Genomic DNA, 17292 nt, shown 5'->3' on the forward strand with positions numbered 1-17292 from the left:
TGATTGGTCAGAGAGAAGGTAGGAGAGTGGGGCTGAGTGGAAAAATGGATCAGCCATGATGAAATGGTGGAGCAGACTCAAAGGGCTAAATGGCATAATTCTGCTCCTACATCTTGTGGTTTAATTGCATAACAGTGTCAATGCTTTGCAACAGTTCAACTAAGCTAAAAATGTCTTGCTGGTGATTTTCATTTGTACTTAGTGTCTGAGGCTTCTTGTTTAAGTGTCCAACAATAATCAGCCAGCATTGATGGATTCCAGTTGCCCCGATACCGTTTCTCCATGACTGCAATATCCGGGTGAAACCTTTCACCGTGCTGGTCGCTGACAGCACCAAGATTTGCAGGGAAGAAGTCTAAATGGGAATGCAGAAAACGAATCTTTAGTGACATGTTGCACTTCATGGTTTTATATGCTTGAAGCATCTTGACAACTAGCTGCACGTAGTTTGGTGTTCTGTTGTAGCCAAGGAAATCTTCAACAACATCCTTGAATGCCTTCCATGCGATTTTCTCCAGTTCCCACTAGAAGTTCTTCAAATTGACTGTCATTGATGATCTGTTTGATTTGTGGACCAACAAAAATGTTTTCCTTAATCTTGGCATCAGTTATTCGGACTTGAACTATGAATTGAGATAACAAATATAGACACTTCCAAAAAAATGGTACGTGATAGAGAACATAGAACATAGAAATCTACATCACATTACAAGCCTTTCGGCCAACCAAGTAACCTCCTCGAGAAACTGCCTAGAATTTCCCTACCGCATAGCCTTTTTCTAAGCTCCGTGTACCTATCTAAGAGACTCTTAAAAGACCCTATTGTATCCGCCTCCACCACTGTCGCTGGTTGTGAATTCCATGCACCCACCACACTCTGTGTGAAAAACGTACCTCTAACATCCCCTCGGTACCTATTTCCAAGCACCTTAAAACTATGCCCCCTTGTGTTAGCCATTTCAATCCTGGGAAAAAGCCTCTGGCTATCCACATGATAAATGCCTCTATCATTTTACACACCTCTATCAGGTCACCTTTCATCCTCCATTGTTCCAAGGAGAAAAGACTAAGTTCATTCAACCTATTCTCATAAGGCACACTCTCCAATCCAGGCAACATCCTTGTAAATCACCTCTATACTTTCTCTATAGTATCCACAACCTTTCTGTAGTGAGGTGACCAGAACTGAACACAGTATTCCAAGTGGGGTCTAACCAATATCTAATATAAGTGTAACATTACCTCACGGATCTTGAACTCAATCGCACATAGAAACATAGAAAATAGGTGCAGGAGTAGGCCATTCGGCCCTTCAAGACTGCACCGCCATTCAGTATGATCATGGCTGATCATCCAACTCAGAACCCTGTACCTGCTTTCTCTCCATACCCCCTGATCCCTTTAGCCACAAGGGCCATATCTAACTTAAGGAAAGTTCATGGTGATTTTCATATCAGCAGCCCAATATCCACAAGATACACCCAAAAGTATTCAGGAAGCAAAATCTTTGTTCTCCAGTGTAATTAACCATGCATGAAGAGTATTATATTCCTGGAGTTAGAACATTTCAAAGCTAAGTTGTGATAACATCCTGTTGTAAATACTATGATCTAAGCTCAATTTGATTTTCTCTAACTTAGTTGGTTGGATAACTTAGTTCACTGGATGGAAGAGCAGGGTCACCATCTTGAACGTGGAAAGAGCCACTCCATTCTGCAGTATGCTAACCTCGATTAAGTTTTTGCCACACAGTTCCTAGGCAGAAACAGGAGGAAGCTGAGGCTGTCCACCACACACTTGCAATGTGTGAGAATACAAATGTGCAGTAACAAGAGCTTGCATTTACAGTAGTTTAGCCCCCCTCCCCAGCTTGTATGCAAACTTGGCTAAATTAGCTGGATCTGCTAACAGCCACATGACTTAGTGCGAAAACCACCTTTCAAAAATAATATACATCTAGGGTCAGTATGATTTGGGGTTCAACCAAACAGAACATTGTGACGTTCTGATTAATGAAACCTCAATTAGAGCAAATGTGTGGGGCCCATGGGAGTATTGGCCCCACAGCCTTGGAGCCATTCATCTGCACAAACACTTCATGCACCAGGCACTTGCCCTCCAATGGCATTCTGTGGAAGTCTCCAACCTTCTGTCCCCCTTCACAGCTACCGCCAAAAACCATGAACCACACCACTGTTCATCACAAATCTCTCTCCACCCCGCTCTCTCTAGAACGTTCTCCTGATTCCACCACCCTGATTGGCTGACACAACATTCCTAAGTTCTTATCTTTAGCCAAAAGCAAAACATTCTACCAGTAAGACACACTGCTTACGCAAACAATTGCTAAAATGAAATAGTTACAGCACAGCAGTAGAAATCTTAACCATGGCATTACAGTAAGAAAGTAGAAACAAAGTAGGCCATTTCTATGAATTTAATATCATAAAACATCTCAAGACATCTGGGGAAAGTTGATGGGAATGTGGAGGGAATAAAATGGACTAGTTAAGAAATGGGTGCTTGATGTCAGTGCAGATTTGATGGGCTTGATGCTGTTTTTATCTATATTGTATCCCTCCATGGCATTCAGAGAGAAGTGTTAATTTAATAAATTTGACACTAAGTCATGTAAGGTATTAGGTCAGAACTTTGTCAAAGGTGTAAATTTTAATGAGATTCTTAAATCACCAGAGGTGAAAAAGTTAAAGGAGAAATTTCCAGAGTGTAGTAACAAAACAATAAAGCAAGGCCCCAGTTGATCGAGCAATTAAAAATAAGTTCAAGAGGACAGAATTAAAGGAGCACAGATAACTAAGAGAGTTTTGGAGTATTATAGTGAAAGAAAAGGCTGACTAGCTAACACTTCCATATTTTCACACATTGTTTGTAAGTGAGTGAATTATAAAAATGAAAATAATATATTATATTCTGGGGTAGCTCCAGAAAATGAAGGAACTATTATTATCCGACCAATCACCACCACTTTAAATCTGCCCAGTATTCCACTCTTAAATAATACTTTGATTTTTCAACACTTGCCTCTTTCCTGGTATTTTGATTTATCTCTAAATATTCCCAATACTAATGAATGTCATTATCCTGAAACTTTAACCCTGATTCCCTCGCCACTGATAATGTCCACGTCATATTTCCAGCAATTTGTATTTTCATGTTAGATTTCCAGAAATCACAAAATGTAGCTCTTTTGTATAAGCATTGAATGTTATAAAATAGATTTTTTTTTATTAATTCTTCTCTCAGGACGATTACCACAGTATCAGGAAGTTAAAAAGAGGAAAGGTAAATTGATTCCATCAGAAATGTATTTCAATAATTTCATTAATTTTATGGATTGTTATTGTTATAATTAATCTGGTGTGAATTCTTACTCAACAGAAGAAAGCATTGAACATTGTTGCTCCTACACTGGCTGTCATCTCACTGAAAGGTGAAAAGGTAACTTATGCTTAGTTAAGAATTCTTGTTCTCAAATCCAATCAGGATCAACCTACTCAATGGATGTTTATGGTTCCTGGAGCTAAGCAAGAAGAATCTTGACCCTGAGCGACAGGCTTAGAAACCAGGTTCTACTAATGAGTTAGTTTGATATACGGTAAGTTTCCTTCGTTCAGGTCTCAGACTACTGACTGTGTAACAGTCATCTATTTGTTATCATCAGCAAGGACAGCATTTATGGCCACACTTAGTTGATCATTGAGAAGACTCTGGTGACAATTAATTCAGTGTTACCCATGTGGCATGGGTCTGGATTCACATGTAGTCTAGTCCTGATGAGAGTGGCAGATTTTCTCCCTTGAAGTGGACCAGATGGGTTTTTAATCTTTGTAGTAAACTGACAATCAAGAAAATATTTGGTTATCCTCTCTCCTAAACATTAGTAACTTGCTTACAAATATTTGTCTTTAGTGTATGAACAGGAAAAGGCAACTAAACCCTTGAGCTTGTCCCAACATTCAGTTAGTTTGCATTTGCTTGCTTGTCTGTTATACTCTAATGGTGCTAAATTGAAATAATATTTGTTAAGATAGACAAAAGTTCTAACAAAATAGAATTTCTTCAATCTTGCACCCATCCTAACATAGGAAATGCTTTCCACACCTATTTCAAATATGACTGTTGAGTAATTTTCCAAATCACAACTTTGTCCTGCATATAGAAATCCATTGCTAGTTCCCTTATTTTGAATATCAAAATTACAAATTTCAGGATATATTCTGAACAACTAAAAGTATTTTCACTTTACATCCTTTGCCACTTCAGCAATTATTTAACAAGGAATATATCTCCAAGAGATAGCATTAAATGCACTTCATAGTCATCTCATTCTGTTGTACTCTACCTCCAAAATCTATTCTGTGACTTCACTATATTGTACTCATAGCACTACTGAAATGGGATTGGTCAATGCCACAAGACTGGTTTAGCATTTGGGCATCAACACCTTAAGAATACGGGCTGTCTTGTGATAGAAGAGGCTTTGAGGCTACTTTGAAAACAATCTAATTTGATGTGTTTCCCATTTAATTCTTGAAGAAACTGGTGTTGAATATTTAATCTAAACTAAAGTCATTACTTTAAATTAATTGCCCAATATTTGAATTATTTTCCACTTCACTTCAACCCAAAGACTGTCACCCACAGAGCCTGTTTGTCTTGTGTTTTTTTTTTACAGGGAGAACCAGGGATAAAAGGAAACCAGGTATGAATTGTCAACACTATGTTCACTTTATACTGAACAGAACTTTATGCCAGTTTTTGCTCCAAGTTTTGAATGTTATAAGTTAGCATTAAAATTTGATGTGAATTATCATTTATGTTGTATTACCTTGTTACAATGAAATATACAAAATAAATCACTAAAAGTCTGTCTGAAACCCCTGTTGATGAAGAAGTCAATTAATCCATTAATATAATCCATTCTTTGTGCCACCAACGTGAAATAACTGTTTATTATAACTGCAGGGTGCCAAAGGGGAAACTGGTGAAAAGGGTCAAAAGGTAAGGTTAGGCACTACATTTATAATTTTTATTGTGTTATCTATGTTTCCTGCTGAGTTTATAGTGCTGACTTAAGTGGGGATTGTCATTTCTGGGGTATTAAAACTATTTACCATTTAGAAGAATATTTGCCTAACTCTGTGAATATCTCATCACTTACAGATGAAGCAAAAGGATATAGCACAATAAGCTGATGGTAACAAAATGTTCATTAGCAGGGCAAGTGTCCCTATTGCAAATCACTCTAGCCAACAGTTCATGGAGTGTTAAGAAACAAAAACATATGTCAAGGCAGGAAGCTTTACCTGACACCTTGGGGTGGGTAAGGTTAGTTTGAGAAGCCGGTGAGACACTTGGCGACAAGGGCCAGGTTACAGTGGGACTGCACAATTTTATGTCATAGATTTAGCGGTAATACTGGTAGAGGTTGAGTTACTGCCTTTCAGCTTCCAAGACCGCTCAGTAGACTTTGACACAAATCTCTGTCTCCATTTTCAAGCTCAGTGGAATTGCCCGTAGCCTAATCCAAAGTTCAAAGTTCAGAGTAAATTTATTATCAATATACATATATGTCACGATATACAACCCTCAGATTAATTTTCTTGTGGGCATACTCAATAAATCCATAATAGAATCGAAGAAGCACCACACTAACTGAACATTCAACCAGTGTACAAAAGACAATAAAATGTGCAAATATAAAAACAAAGAAATAATAATAAATATATAAATAAGCAATACGTGTCAAGAGAATGAGGTGAGGAGTCCTTGAAATTGAGTCCATAGGTTGTGGGAATATTTCAGTGATGGGGCAAGTGTAGTTGAGTTAAGTTATTCCCTTTGGTCCAAGAGCCTTATGGTTGAGGAGTAATAACTGTTCTTGAACCTGGTGGTGTGAGTCCTGGAGCTCATGTACCTTCTTCCTGATGTCAGCAGTGAGAAGAGAGCATGACTTGGGTGGTGGGTTCCCTGATGATGGATGCTGCTTCCTGTGACAATGCTCCGTGTAGAAGCGCTGAATGGTGGGGAGGAGCTTACCCATGATGGACTGGGCCTTTTCCACTACAATTTGTAGGAATTTCCATTCAAGGGCATTGGTGTTTCCATACTAGCTGTGATGCAGCCAGTCAATATACTCTCCACCACACATCTATAGAAGTTTGTCAAAGTTTTAAATGTCAAGCTGAATCTTCACAAATTCCAAAGGAAGTAGAGGCGTTGCTATGTTTTCTTTGTAATTGCACTTTTGTGCTAGTCCTTGAACCATGCTAGTCCTCTGAAAATGACAACACTGAGGAATTTAATGTTGCTGATGCTCTCTACCTCTGATCCTCCAATGAGGACTGGCTCATCGACATCTGGTTTCCTTCTCCTGAAGTCAATAATCAGCTGACAACGAATAATAGCTTGTTGTTGTGGGACCACTCAGACAGATTTTCAATCTCCCTCCTATATGCTAATTTATTACTACATTTGATTTGGCCTATGACAGTGGTGTTGTCAGCAATCCTGATCACGGCTTTGGAGTTGCGCTTGGCTACACAGTCATAAGTGTAAAGCAAATAGAGCAAGGGGCCACATGTGCAGCCACGTGGTTCACCTGTGCTGATGGAGATTGTGGAGGAGATGTTGTTGACAATCTGAACTAACTGGGATCTGCAAGTGAGGAAATCAAGGATCCAATTGCACAAGGAGGTATTGAGCCAAAGTCTTGAAGGTTATTCATGAATTTTGAGGAGATGAGAGTATTGAATGCATACAGAGCATCCTGATATCTGCACCTTTGCTGTCCAGGTGTTCCAGGGTTGAGTGAAGAGTTAATGAAATGGCATCTACTGTGGACCTTTGCTGCCGGTGGGCAAATTGAAGCAGATCCAAGTCACTTCTCAGGCAGGAGTTGATATGTTTTATCTCAAAGCTCTTCATTACCGTAGATAAAAGTGCTAATGGATGGCAGTCACTGAAGCAGGTTATCATGTTCATCTTATAAATGAATCCTGTTTGAAGCAGGTGGGTACCTCAGACAGCCAAAGGCAGAGGTTAAAGATCTCAGTGAACATTCCAGTCACATGATCAGAACAGGTCTTTAGTCCTTGGCCAGGTACCCCATCTGGGCCAGAAGCTTTTCATGGGCTCACCTTCCTGAAGGATGTTCACATGTCAGCCTCAGAGACTGCAGACGCAGGATCATCGGGGCTGTGGGAGCTTGTGATGGTTCCTCCTTCGTTTTGATGGTCAAAGCGAGCATTGAAGGCACTGAGCTCATGAGGAAGTGAGGCCCATTGCTGCCTGTGTTCTTTGATTTTATTTTTAACAGGTGATAACATTCAAACCCTGCCACAAATGTCAAATGTCCTTCATGGTTTCAGGTTTAGTCCAGAATTGCCGCTTCACCTTGTAATGGTCTTCCGGAGATCATACCTCGACCTATTATCACTTTATTGGTTGCCAGTCTTGAAAGTCTCTGATCTGGCCCTCACTAAATTGCAGATCTCATGGTTCATCCAGGGCTTCTGATTGGGGGACACTCTCAATGATTTTGTGTGTACACACTTCTCCATGACTGTTTTTATAAAATCCATGACAACCATGATGTATTCATTCAGATTGCCAGACGAGTCCTTGAACATGGCCCAGTTCACTGACTTGAAGCAATCCCATAGTTGCTTCTCTGTCTCCTGTGACCACCTCTTTGTTTTCTTAATCTCTGGAGCCTTGCTTGTTAGCCTCAGTTGTATGTAGGTAGAAGAACAGCCAAGAGATCAGATGTCCTGAAATGTGGTCTAGGGATGGAACGGTAGGCATTCCTTACCTTGATATAATAGTGATCTAGTGTGGTGGGATCTTTGGTGCTATAGGTTATATGCTGATGGTAATTGGTCAGAGATTTCTTCAAACAAGCCTGGTTGAAGTCCCTGACTACGATTTGAAATGCATTGGGATGGACTGATTCTTGGCTGGAGACAACATCATTCAGTATCTCAAGTGCTTAATTATAGTTGGCTACTGGCAGTATGTAAACTCCGACGAGGGTCAGAGATGAAAATGGCTCAGGTAAATAAAACGGATCATTTGGTTTTCAAGTTGAGGGAAGCCAAGTTTGACAAAAACACTACATCGGAGCACCACCGAGAATTTATCATAAGACACACACCTCTGCCTTTTCTGAATTAGCAGCTCGGTCCATCCTAAGACCACCCAATTATAGTCCGGGAAGCCTCTACAATTACCTCTCTTCCTCCTCAGAGAGATCATCAGAATCTTCTGGAAATATGAAGTAGACATTGTGAAAGTATATAGATCAGTCAATACTGAAAACTTACAAAAATAATGGAATTCAGCTTGTCTGCAAACCAAACAAGGAACATCAATGGTTATTAGACAAACTCAAATTTATAAATGAGTTCTGAAACTTCCGAATAAAATTTCCATGGTTATATTAATAATTGATTATTATCTGTGTTCAATAATATCTCCATCTTGTTTTACCAGGGAGAGCCTGGTGTTGGATTCAGAGGACCAATTGGTCAATCAGGATCTCCTGGACAAAAGGTACAAAGCAGCAGTCAAAGAAGTCTCCAGCAGGATAGTCTGGACTGTCCAACAAGCAATTAGTTTTATACTATTCTGACCTTTATCCTTTTTACTTTTCTAATATTTCCATCAACTTTTCTAATTCTCTATTCACCTCCACACTATAGCAATGTACAGTGAGCAATTAACCCACTAACCCTCATATTTTTGGGATCTGGGGGGAAACTTGAGCATCTGGAAGAATCCACAGAGTCACAGGGAGAACATACAAATCCACACAGACAGCACCAGAGGTCAGCATTCAACCCAGACTTCTGGGACTGAGAGGGAGAATCTTCATTAGCTGCACTACTGTGAACATTTCCTGACAGTTTTCTGACATCAGGTGTCTGCTTATCTGTGACATGTTAGAAACCCAAAGCAACCTACTTGTATTCTTGTAGTTATAGATCACAGAAATCTGCTTGAAAGTCATTGTAAATTGCCTGTGATCCCAACAAAGAACTTTATCTGCCTTAACTCAGCTTTTATGAGAAACACATGTCATCCCACCTTCTGCCTATTGTGAGAGTGTTACTCACTACAAAACCTCTAACCGTTTCATGAAGGACCTGCAGTCTTGTTTAGGGATCTTTGCTATCTAATATAGTCATTAATAAACAATATGGGGGCTGAGTGAATGATCCACAGATCTGTACTTTGTGCAAGTGTTGGTACTGTAGACAATGCTAAGCCACTGTAATCAGGGCTTAGGGTCTTGAGATATTGGTCCCATATTTATCAACTAATTTTTATAGTATCTTGATAAAGTGAAGTATAAATGTGTGATTTCATGTTATTTGTTCTACAAATGATAGGATTTAAAGTGAGATTAGTGAAAGAAAGAAACTTGGGTAGCTTACTGTATTGTTACATTCAAGTTTATGACCAACTAACATGAAACTACTGTTGTAAACATCTCCACCACGGCCTGTCCCAAGCCTGGCTGTGAAAGGAGGAGGGTAGGGCATGGGGCTAGCAACCCCATCCTGTAAAAAACAGAGCTATAGAAATGCCAACAGAAGCTGCAACAACCTCCCCCCGAGAGAAGGAGGATCTTCGTCTAAAAGACGTTTTATGTGTGGACACAGAAGCCCAGGACAGAGGTCTCTGGTGAGCTGCTACCGGTCACCTTTGCCCCAGTAGGGGTTTTGGGCTTCAGAAGAAGACTATTGTAAACACTATAAAATGGACCATGTTATTTTGTTCTTTTATAAAAACTTAGTTAGGCCATAGTAAAATAATGCAAACATTTTCAGCTTAAGCTTTTAGGATATTTTGCACCTAAACCAGCGATCTATATCAGAACAAATTGAGACACAAATCTTCAAATGCTGCACTAATCCTAAATGTGATTTCTTTAAATTAGGGTGAACCAGGATTAAGAGGTCCTCCAGGGGCTCAAGGTATACAAGGCATTGCAGGTAATACAGGAATCCCAGGATCCCAAGGTGCAAGAGGTCTTCCAGGAGAGCCAGGAGTGCCAGGCCTTAAGGTAACTATTAAAACAAATATTGTTTTTCCCAGTTTAAACATTTTCATCTGTTCCATCTGCCCAAAGCAACTGACTTTGAGGCACCTTTGTCCTTTCTCCTGTGAGTAAAAACCGTTCCATCGGGCTTAGTTGTTAAGCTACATGTGAAGGCCAGGAGTTGGACTAGGTTGTCAGAGGCTGTATGAATGCACGTACACCATTGGGAACATTTGAAAGATAGTGGACGTTTAAACCCACTGCCTTCCCCAACCGTGACAACCTTAAAGAACAATGGCATACATACTTTGATAATAAATGTACTTCGAACTTTAAATGTAATTTTAGACAGTCTCCCACTGTCAATTGTGACAATATTGTAAGCTTGGAATTCCTTCCCTAAACAACTTTCTCTATTTCTATTTCTCCCCTACAATGCTCCTAAAATCTACCTCTTTGAGCAAGAATCTGTTTTAACAGCTAATGTGGTTCAGTGTGAAATGTTGTTTGACATGGTCCTTAATGTACTATTGGATATTTTACATGTGAAATATACTATATAAATGTATGTTCATATTTTTCTTTAATTTTGTATTACAAAATTTGGGGCTGTGGTGACTCACCCTCTCTTGAATATTTAATCTCCTAGAGTACTTACTAAGAATCCTCACTTAGCTAACATCAAAATACCCAGGAGACCTTACTCTGTGAAATATTTTCATTTTAGTCCTTCGATTTTAATTAAAAGTCATCCAAAAGCCACGTTTCCGAAAATTGACAGCAGAAATTTAATGATTGTTCCAGCATTCAGCAGAGATACGTTGATTAGGTTAGGGAAGGAACTCTAGTCAGAGTTGAAGATGTTGCAGAGCCTTTAATGAGACTACTTTCTTGTAATTGTCTGGGTGACTCAAATTAATTTGTGCCTGATGATGCTTGCATCATCCAACACATCAGAGTAATAAAAGTCATTTAGCCCATTGACTTTAATGCAAAGCCTCAGTGATGAACCTTAAGGATTTTCTCTCCAGTTTTGAAGTTAAGTTTTGCTTCCTATTATCCTTAACAACTATTAATTTTAAAAAACTAAATTCAATTATATCAAAATCTCGCAGACAGAAGAATGGAAATGTTCAGGAAATTATCCAATAAAGATTATTCCACTCTAGTAAAGACTTCAATACTTCACTCAGTGTCTTTAGGACGCTCCTAGCCTTTTCAGATCCTAAGAAAGTTCTCTAATTGAGTGAATTTACTAGTTGTCAGTTCATTCAACAACTGACAGTCAAAAGAGTCGGTCACACTTATTTTACAAAGCTAGTTAGCTTGTCAAAGCACATTTTATTTCATAATAATTTGATTGTAAACAGACCTAGCTGTCTGTTGCTTCATCTTAAATCCTTTCAGTTCTGCCTTCGATTCCTCTTCAACCTCTACCTCTAATACTTTAATAAAGTGTCCCTTCTCTTTTGTTACTACTTGTCCTAAATCTGTTTCTAGAAATCATGAAATCTATAGTTAAGATCAATCATCACAACAAGGTGAACAGCTCAAATAAATGAATTAGTTCCACAGGATCAATTTTAACGTTTGCACGCAGGGAGGAAAGGATAGCAACAGTGCAGTCAGATAGCATCACAAAAACAGATTAATGTTGTTGGTTAATTAATTTACTTTGATAAAATTAAAAATGCTTATGTTATAGAAGTCCTTATCTATCAACTGAAGGAAAGATCTAGGAACCGAATTATCGCCAACCAATTGCAAAAAGTATAAAATGTTGAGTATACAGGAGGAAATCTGCAGATGCCGGAAATTCAAACAACACACACAAAATGCCGGTGAAACACAGCAGGCCAGGCAGCATCTATAAGGAGAAGCACTGTCGATGTTTCTCCTTATAGATGCTGCCTGGCCTGCTGTGTTCCTCCAGCATTTTGTGTGAAAATGTTGAGTATATTATTTTTCCTCAATAATCTTCAATTGGATATCGTTTAAACTGATTTAGGATTAATCTATTTTTCTTGGTTTACCAACAAGTCACAGTTGCTGTATTAAATAGAAATATTTGTTTAATTTGGAATCATAAGCACTGACATCATAGACTGAAAGGCCTGCACCTGAGTGCTACTGTTTTAAGTTCTCTTATGAAAATATGGCAGAGTTACACAGCTAATTCTGATCTTAAGCTTATGCAGTAAGTGCATGTTCCTGTCGCAATAACAGGACGGCATTCAGAAATCAAAGTTTGGCTGAAGATTACTTATCCTGTTGGAATGGATAATGTAGACAACTATCACTGTTCACATTGCCTCCTCTCACTGAGCTCAGTGAACTGAATGGCTCAAATCAGCGTTCTTTCTGATGTTATGGTCTTTAACAATTGGTCATTTTGAATTTATTCATTGAGGATTTATTAACAATAAGTTTTTTTGTTTGAATAGGGTATTCGAGGAAGAAGGGGCAAGAACGGATCACCTGGGTCACCTGGAATAAAGGGACCACCTGGCCAGGAGGTAGGTATAGATGTTGTCAGTACAGATATTGGGATAGCAGGGATATTTTTTTCACCCAGACAGTAGTGAATTTGCTTCGGCATCTGGCTCAACTTACATCATTTATTCATTTCAGAAACTAACTTTAAGCCTTCCTAAATATTTCTAGCATCTGTTTCACACACATTGTTGTTTTTTTTTATTTTTCAGGGACCTCCTGGAAAACCTGGCTTCAAGGGTAACAAAGTAAGTTAACTTTTTTCCAATTATCATCCTCGGTTGTTTCAAGCTGGCATACAGTGTGACAATGTTACTGAACTGTTATCCCAAACATCTGAGCTAATAATCAAGAGCACTCAAGTTCAGGCTTAGATGTGCAAGTTTGAAAATTTGAATTGAAACTTATTTTTTAAAAAGCTGATATAAGTAAATTCAAATACAAACATTTGTTTATGTTCTTTTGGCCGGAAGCTTTACATTCGTACCAGCACTGGTCTACCCATGACTGCAATCTCATTGGCAAAGTGAGAGACTTCCTGCTGAGCGACCAGTAAGACATGGCGATATGGAAGAACTCCTGCCACATGGACTGCAAGATGACTAACCAAACACCTTCTGAAATGCACTAAAGGATGTACAATAGAAGTTAAAAATGCTTAGTCATACTGGGGATTAATGGCAGAAATTAATTTTCCTTATAGCTGTTTTAGGGGCATTATTGACACTGCAATTTCACAGGAGCCTAGCTGACCATAGAAAACATTAGTTAGGTTACATTTGAAATATTGTGTGTATTTCTGATCACCACTCTACAGGAAAGACATGATCAAGCTAGAGAGATGATGAAAAGTTTCACAAGGATTTTGCCTGGAATGGTGGGTTTGAGTTATTAGGAGAGATTGTATAGACTGAGTATTGTTTCCTCCCATGAGAGATGACATGATACCGAAGCAGATTCACTGGGCCAAATGGTCTAATTCTGCTCTGTATCTCATGGTCTATGTCAAGAAAGGAGAACTCACTATTGCAGATAGTGAATGAAGGAAATAATATTGATTACTTTAAGGAAAGGCAGGACAAGGATATGAGGAAGAAGGAAACAAGCTTATACTAATTGACTAAGTTGAGGAAGGACAGGAAGAATCTTGTATGGAATTGTTTAGTCTGAATGGTCTTTTCCCATCTTAAGAAAATACTTGGCTTAGTGGAAAACCTAAGAAGGTTGACATAAGGAAATCATTGGGAAATTGCTGTGATTGTTATCTCTGGGCCACAGAACACATTGGATTGCTGAGCTAGGAGCAAGCGTTAATTCTTCAGTGCCCTAACAATTCTATGGAGGAAGATCCAAGGATATCAAACACACCTCTACAGATAAAATGTGATACCCAAAAAATCTCTTTAAGGTTGATGACGACACAGGTGCAGGTAAAAATTTTTAAACATAGCCAAAGAGATTTAGATACGAGTTGTTTTGATATCAAATTCTGTATTACCTCCAGCTTTTAAATTAAGTTTATCATTTCTCAGAGTTTAATGTTTTTTTAATTATTTATCACAGGGTAATATTGGACTGGGTATGCAAGGACCACGAGGTGTTCGAGGTTTTCCAGGTTATCGGGTGAGATCTTATAAAGCTTTCTTTGAAGTTCCACTATACAACTCTTGTCTGTCCCCTCTCCATCACTACTACTATGCCTAGATTTTCTTCTCCATCATACTCTACAACCTCTTCCCATTTTCTCTATTAACCATCCTCTTTTTTATCTTCACTTTTTCTATTTTTCTCACTATTCAACTCACTCCCTGTTGTGCCAAAAGTTAAGGACTGTTCGCAGATCTGATGGAAATAAGCCTTGCACACAACACACTTTATTGCTAGGCTACAAGTGGAAACATGCCTGAGCCTGCTTAACTGCAGCGCCCCATTCCAATTGGTCCACAGTGCTAGTCGCGACCTAACCTGTATGATCCCAAATACAAGAGTGGTGTTCATTCTTTTAAACCTTGGTCACTTCTTTCCACTCCTACCTGGGTCGATCCTTTGGCCAGGTCAACCCATCATGTGACCATTGCTTTGGGCACTACAGGCTCAGGTCTGCAGGGACAATACCCTGGTCACCTAGCAACCAGGTCGCCCTAACCCGCATTTCACACATTTGATCCCAGCAATTTTTCTTTGTGCTTTCTGGCTGACATTTTAGGATTCTTACTACACTCCCTCTCTCTAGTTCCTCTCTTGTTCATTATCCATTTTTCTATTTATTGCTTTCTTCCTCTCATTCTCCACCACACAATTTCTCTCCATTTTGCCATTCTATCGGACTCGTTCTCTGATCTCTCTATCTGTATCTTCTTCTCTGTCTCATTCTATACACTTCTTCCTCCATCATTCTCTTTCTATCTAACTCTCAGTCCTCCCACAATTTTCTTTGGTCAATTTATCTCTCTCCATCATTCTTTATTTCCTGGAGGACTGGTGTCTTCCCTGCAGATTTATATGTAAGTGGATTAGAAATTGATTATTTGCTAGCTGTGCAGAAGCCATGCAAGAACTGTTAGTAAATATAATTCCTTATTTCGTGGTGAAATGTCTTTACTTGAAGTTGAGAGATTACAGTAACCTCTGTACATTAACCAGCATTTATCTGTACCTGTTTGTATTACAAACTGAACTCTGCAATATTCCAAATGTGGTCTGACCAATGCACTATAAGACCTCGGCATTACATCCTTTCTTTTATATTCTAGTCCTCTCAAAACGAAAGCAAACATTGCCTTCCTTACTACCAACTCAACCTGCAAGTTAGCCTTTAGGGAATCCAAGCCCCTTTGCATCACTGATTTCTGAACTTGTTCACCATTTAGAAAATAATCTATGCATTTATTCCTTCTATCAATATGCATGATTATACACTGTATTCCATCTACCACTTCTTTACCTATTCTCCTAAATCTGTCCAAGTCTCAATCTTCCTCTTTCTGATGCCATGATATACCTCATCACCGTAATGTAATTAAATCTAAACACATCTCATCAAGGTAACATTTCGTATTATTTCATGTCTCCAGCTGCTTTGAAATGAACCAATGTCAAAAATTCTCCCCTACTAACAAAAATAATTGTTAGTTTCTTTCTATGTGTGATCATTTTTTTAAACCTGTTTTGATATTATGATAGTTTTAGTTTGAATAATAGCAGTGAGACTGGTTTATAGATACAATCAACTATGCCATCTGGATGAGTCCATCACATTGGTCATATTTGACAGCAATGATCAAGGAATGTTACATTTTCAGAATAGAGAGAGAACATCTATTAATACACACATTACAGATTGCATTGCAAACCAAAATCTAATCACCCTTCCATCAGCCCATCATCTACACACTCTTCCACTGTTACCCTTCATCACTACTCCCATCTGCCTTCCCCACCTACTTCAGTTCCATACTCCATCTTCCTCTCGTATCAGATTCCATCATCGTCATCCTTTACCTGGTTCACTTATCACCTCCCAGCTTCTGTCCCTATTTCCAAGCTCCCCTTCTCTCTCTGCTTATCACCCCTGCTTACCTGGGTCCACCTCTCACTCTTGCTCTCCCCCTTCCATTCATCTTTTTATACTGGCTATCTCCTCTATATTTCAGGCCAGATGAATGGTTTCGACCTGAAATGTCCATCTATTTCCCTCCACAGATGCTACCTAACCCATTGAGTTCCTCCACTATCTGATGCATCACACACAGAGGAATTCAGCAGGTCAGGGAGCATTTTATTGAATGGAATAAGATGGGCTGAGATCATTCACCAGGACTCCACCAACTTTATTTGTTGCTCCAAATTCCAGCATCTGCAGTCTCGTTAGTCTCCAAAAGCTAATCAATGTTCATTTTGAAAAACCTCTAGGGAGGCAGCGGTGCTCCTGGATCTGTTGGGGAAATGGGACCAATGGTAAGTTTCTGGGCTGTGAGTAAATAATAAGCATAAGGGGGATAAGGATTGTGATTAACATTTTCTTCTTATTCTGCATTCCTTGCACCACAAAATAATCACTTACAAAATACACAATAATGTTGTAAGTGGAATTGTTCAAGGCTCTACAATATTCTTCATGCAAGGATATATGAAATATTATGGGTCTGAGCTTCTGCTAGTTCTCCTTGCATTCCTTCGGGATGTTATCTTGTCAGATTAAAGTAGATTATATAAAATTTCCTTCTACAACTCTGTTGACTGCTGCTTCCATCTTGTTTCTTAATATGGACTCCATTAACTTTCTGATTAATGAGTCAGTAGCTGCCAGGTGTGGTGTATGATATGGTAGAAACATACACCCATTTACAGACAATTAGAGTCTTTTCAGTTATTGATTGTGTAAATAACTCTGATTCTTTCTCATATCTCCTCCATTGTTGATATTCTAAGGATATGGTGTGGGTGGGGGTGGGGGTGGGGGGGGTTGGATTTTGGCTTATTCTGACCTGGAACCATCAAAGCCACAGAGAAGATATAGCACATTTGCTGTTGCATGCTACATTGTTAGCATCCTACCTAAAAAAAACACTAATCATATTAATAATCTCCAGTTAATTATCATATTTTATCCTTCAGGCAAGGAAGTTTATATTGTGGGTACAAATGTGGATAAGGCACCAAATCAAGTCGTCACTTCTATTGTCATTTCGACCATAACTGCTGGTACAGTGCATAGTAAAAATGAGACAACA

The 17292-nt window shown here is 38.9% G+C and overlaps 1 protein-coding gene across 1 annotated transcript in view; it reads left to right on the forward strand.

Annotated features, from left to right (window-relative positions):
• col7a1l (collagen type VII alpha 1-like) overlaps nt 1-17292 on the forward strand; it is a 420731-nt gene that overhangs the window by 279551 nt on the left and 123888 nt on the right. The window contains exons 72-81 of the mRNA XM_073066798.1: nt 3265-3303; nt 3400-3459; nt 4697-4723; nt 4987-5022; nt 8515-8574; nt 9965-10090; nt 12511-12582; nt 12772-12807; nt 14123-14182; nt 16472-16516. Of these exons, the coding sequence (XP_072922899.1) occupies nt 3265-3303; nt 3400-3459; nt 4697-4723; nt 4987-5022; nt 8515-8574; nt 9965-10090; nt 12511-12582; nt 12772-12807; nt 14123-14182; nt 16472-16516 (561 nt within the window). The remainder of the gene's footprint in view (nt 1-3264; nt 3304-3399; nt 3460-4696; nt 4724-4986; nt 5023-8514; nt 8575-9964; nt 10091-12510; nt 12583-12771; nt 12808-14122; nt 14183-16471; nt 16517-17292) is intronic.

This window comes from Hemitrygon akajei, chromosome 14 (genome assembly GCF_048418815.1).
Source record: "Hemitrygon akajei chromosome 14, sHemAka1.3, whole genome shotgun sequence".
In the NCBI taxonomy this organism is placed as follows: Eukaryota; Metazoa; Chordata; class Chondrichthyes; order Myliobatiformes; family Dasyatidae; genus Hemitrygon; species Hemitrygon akajei.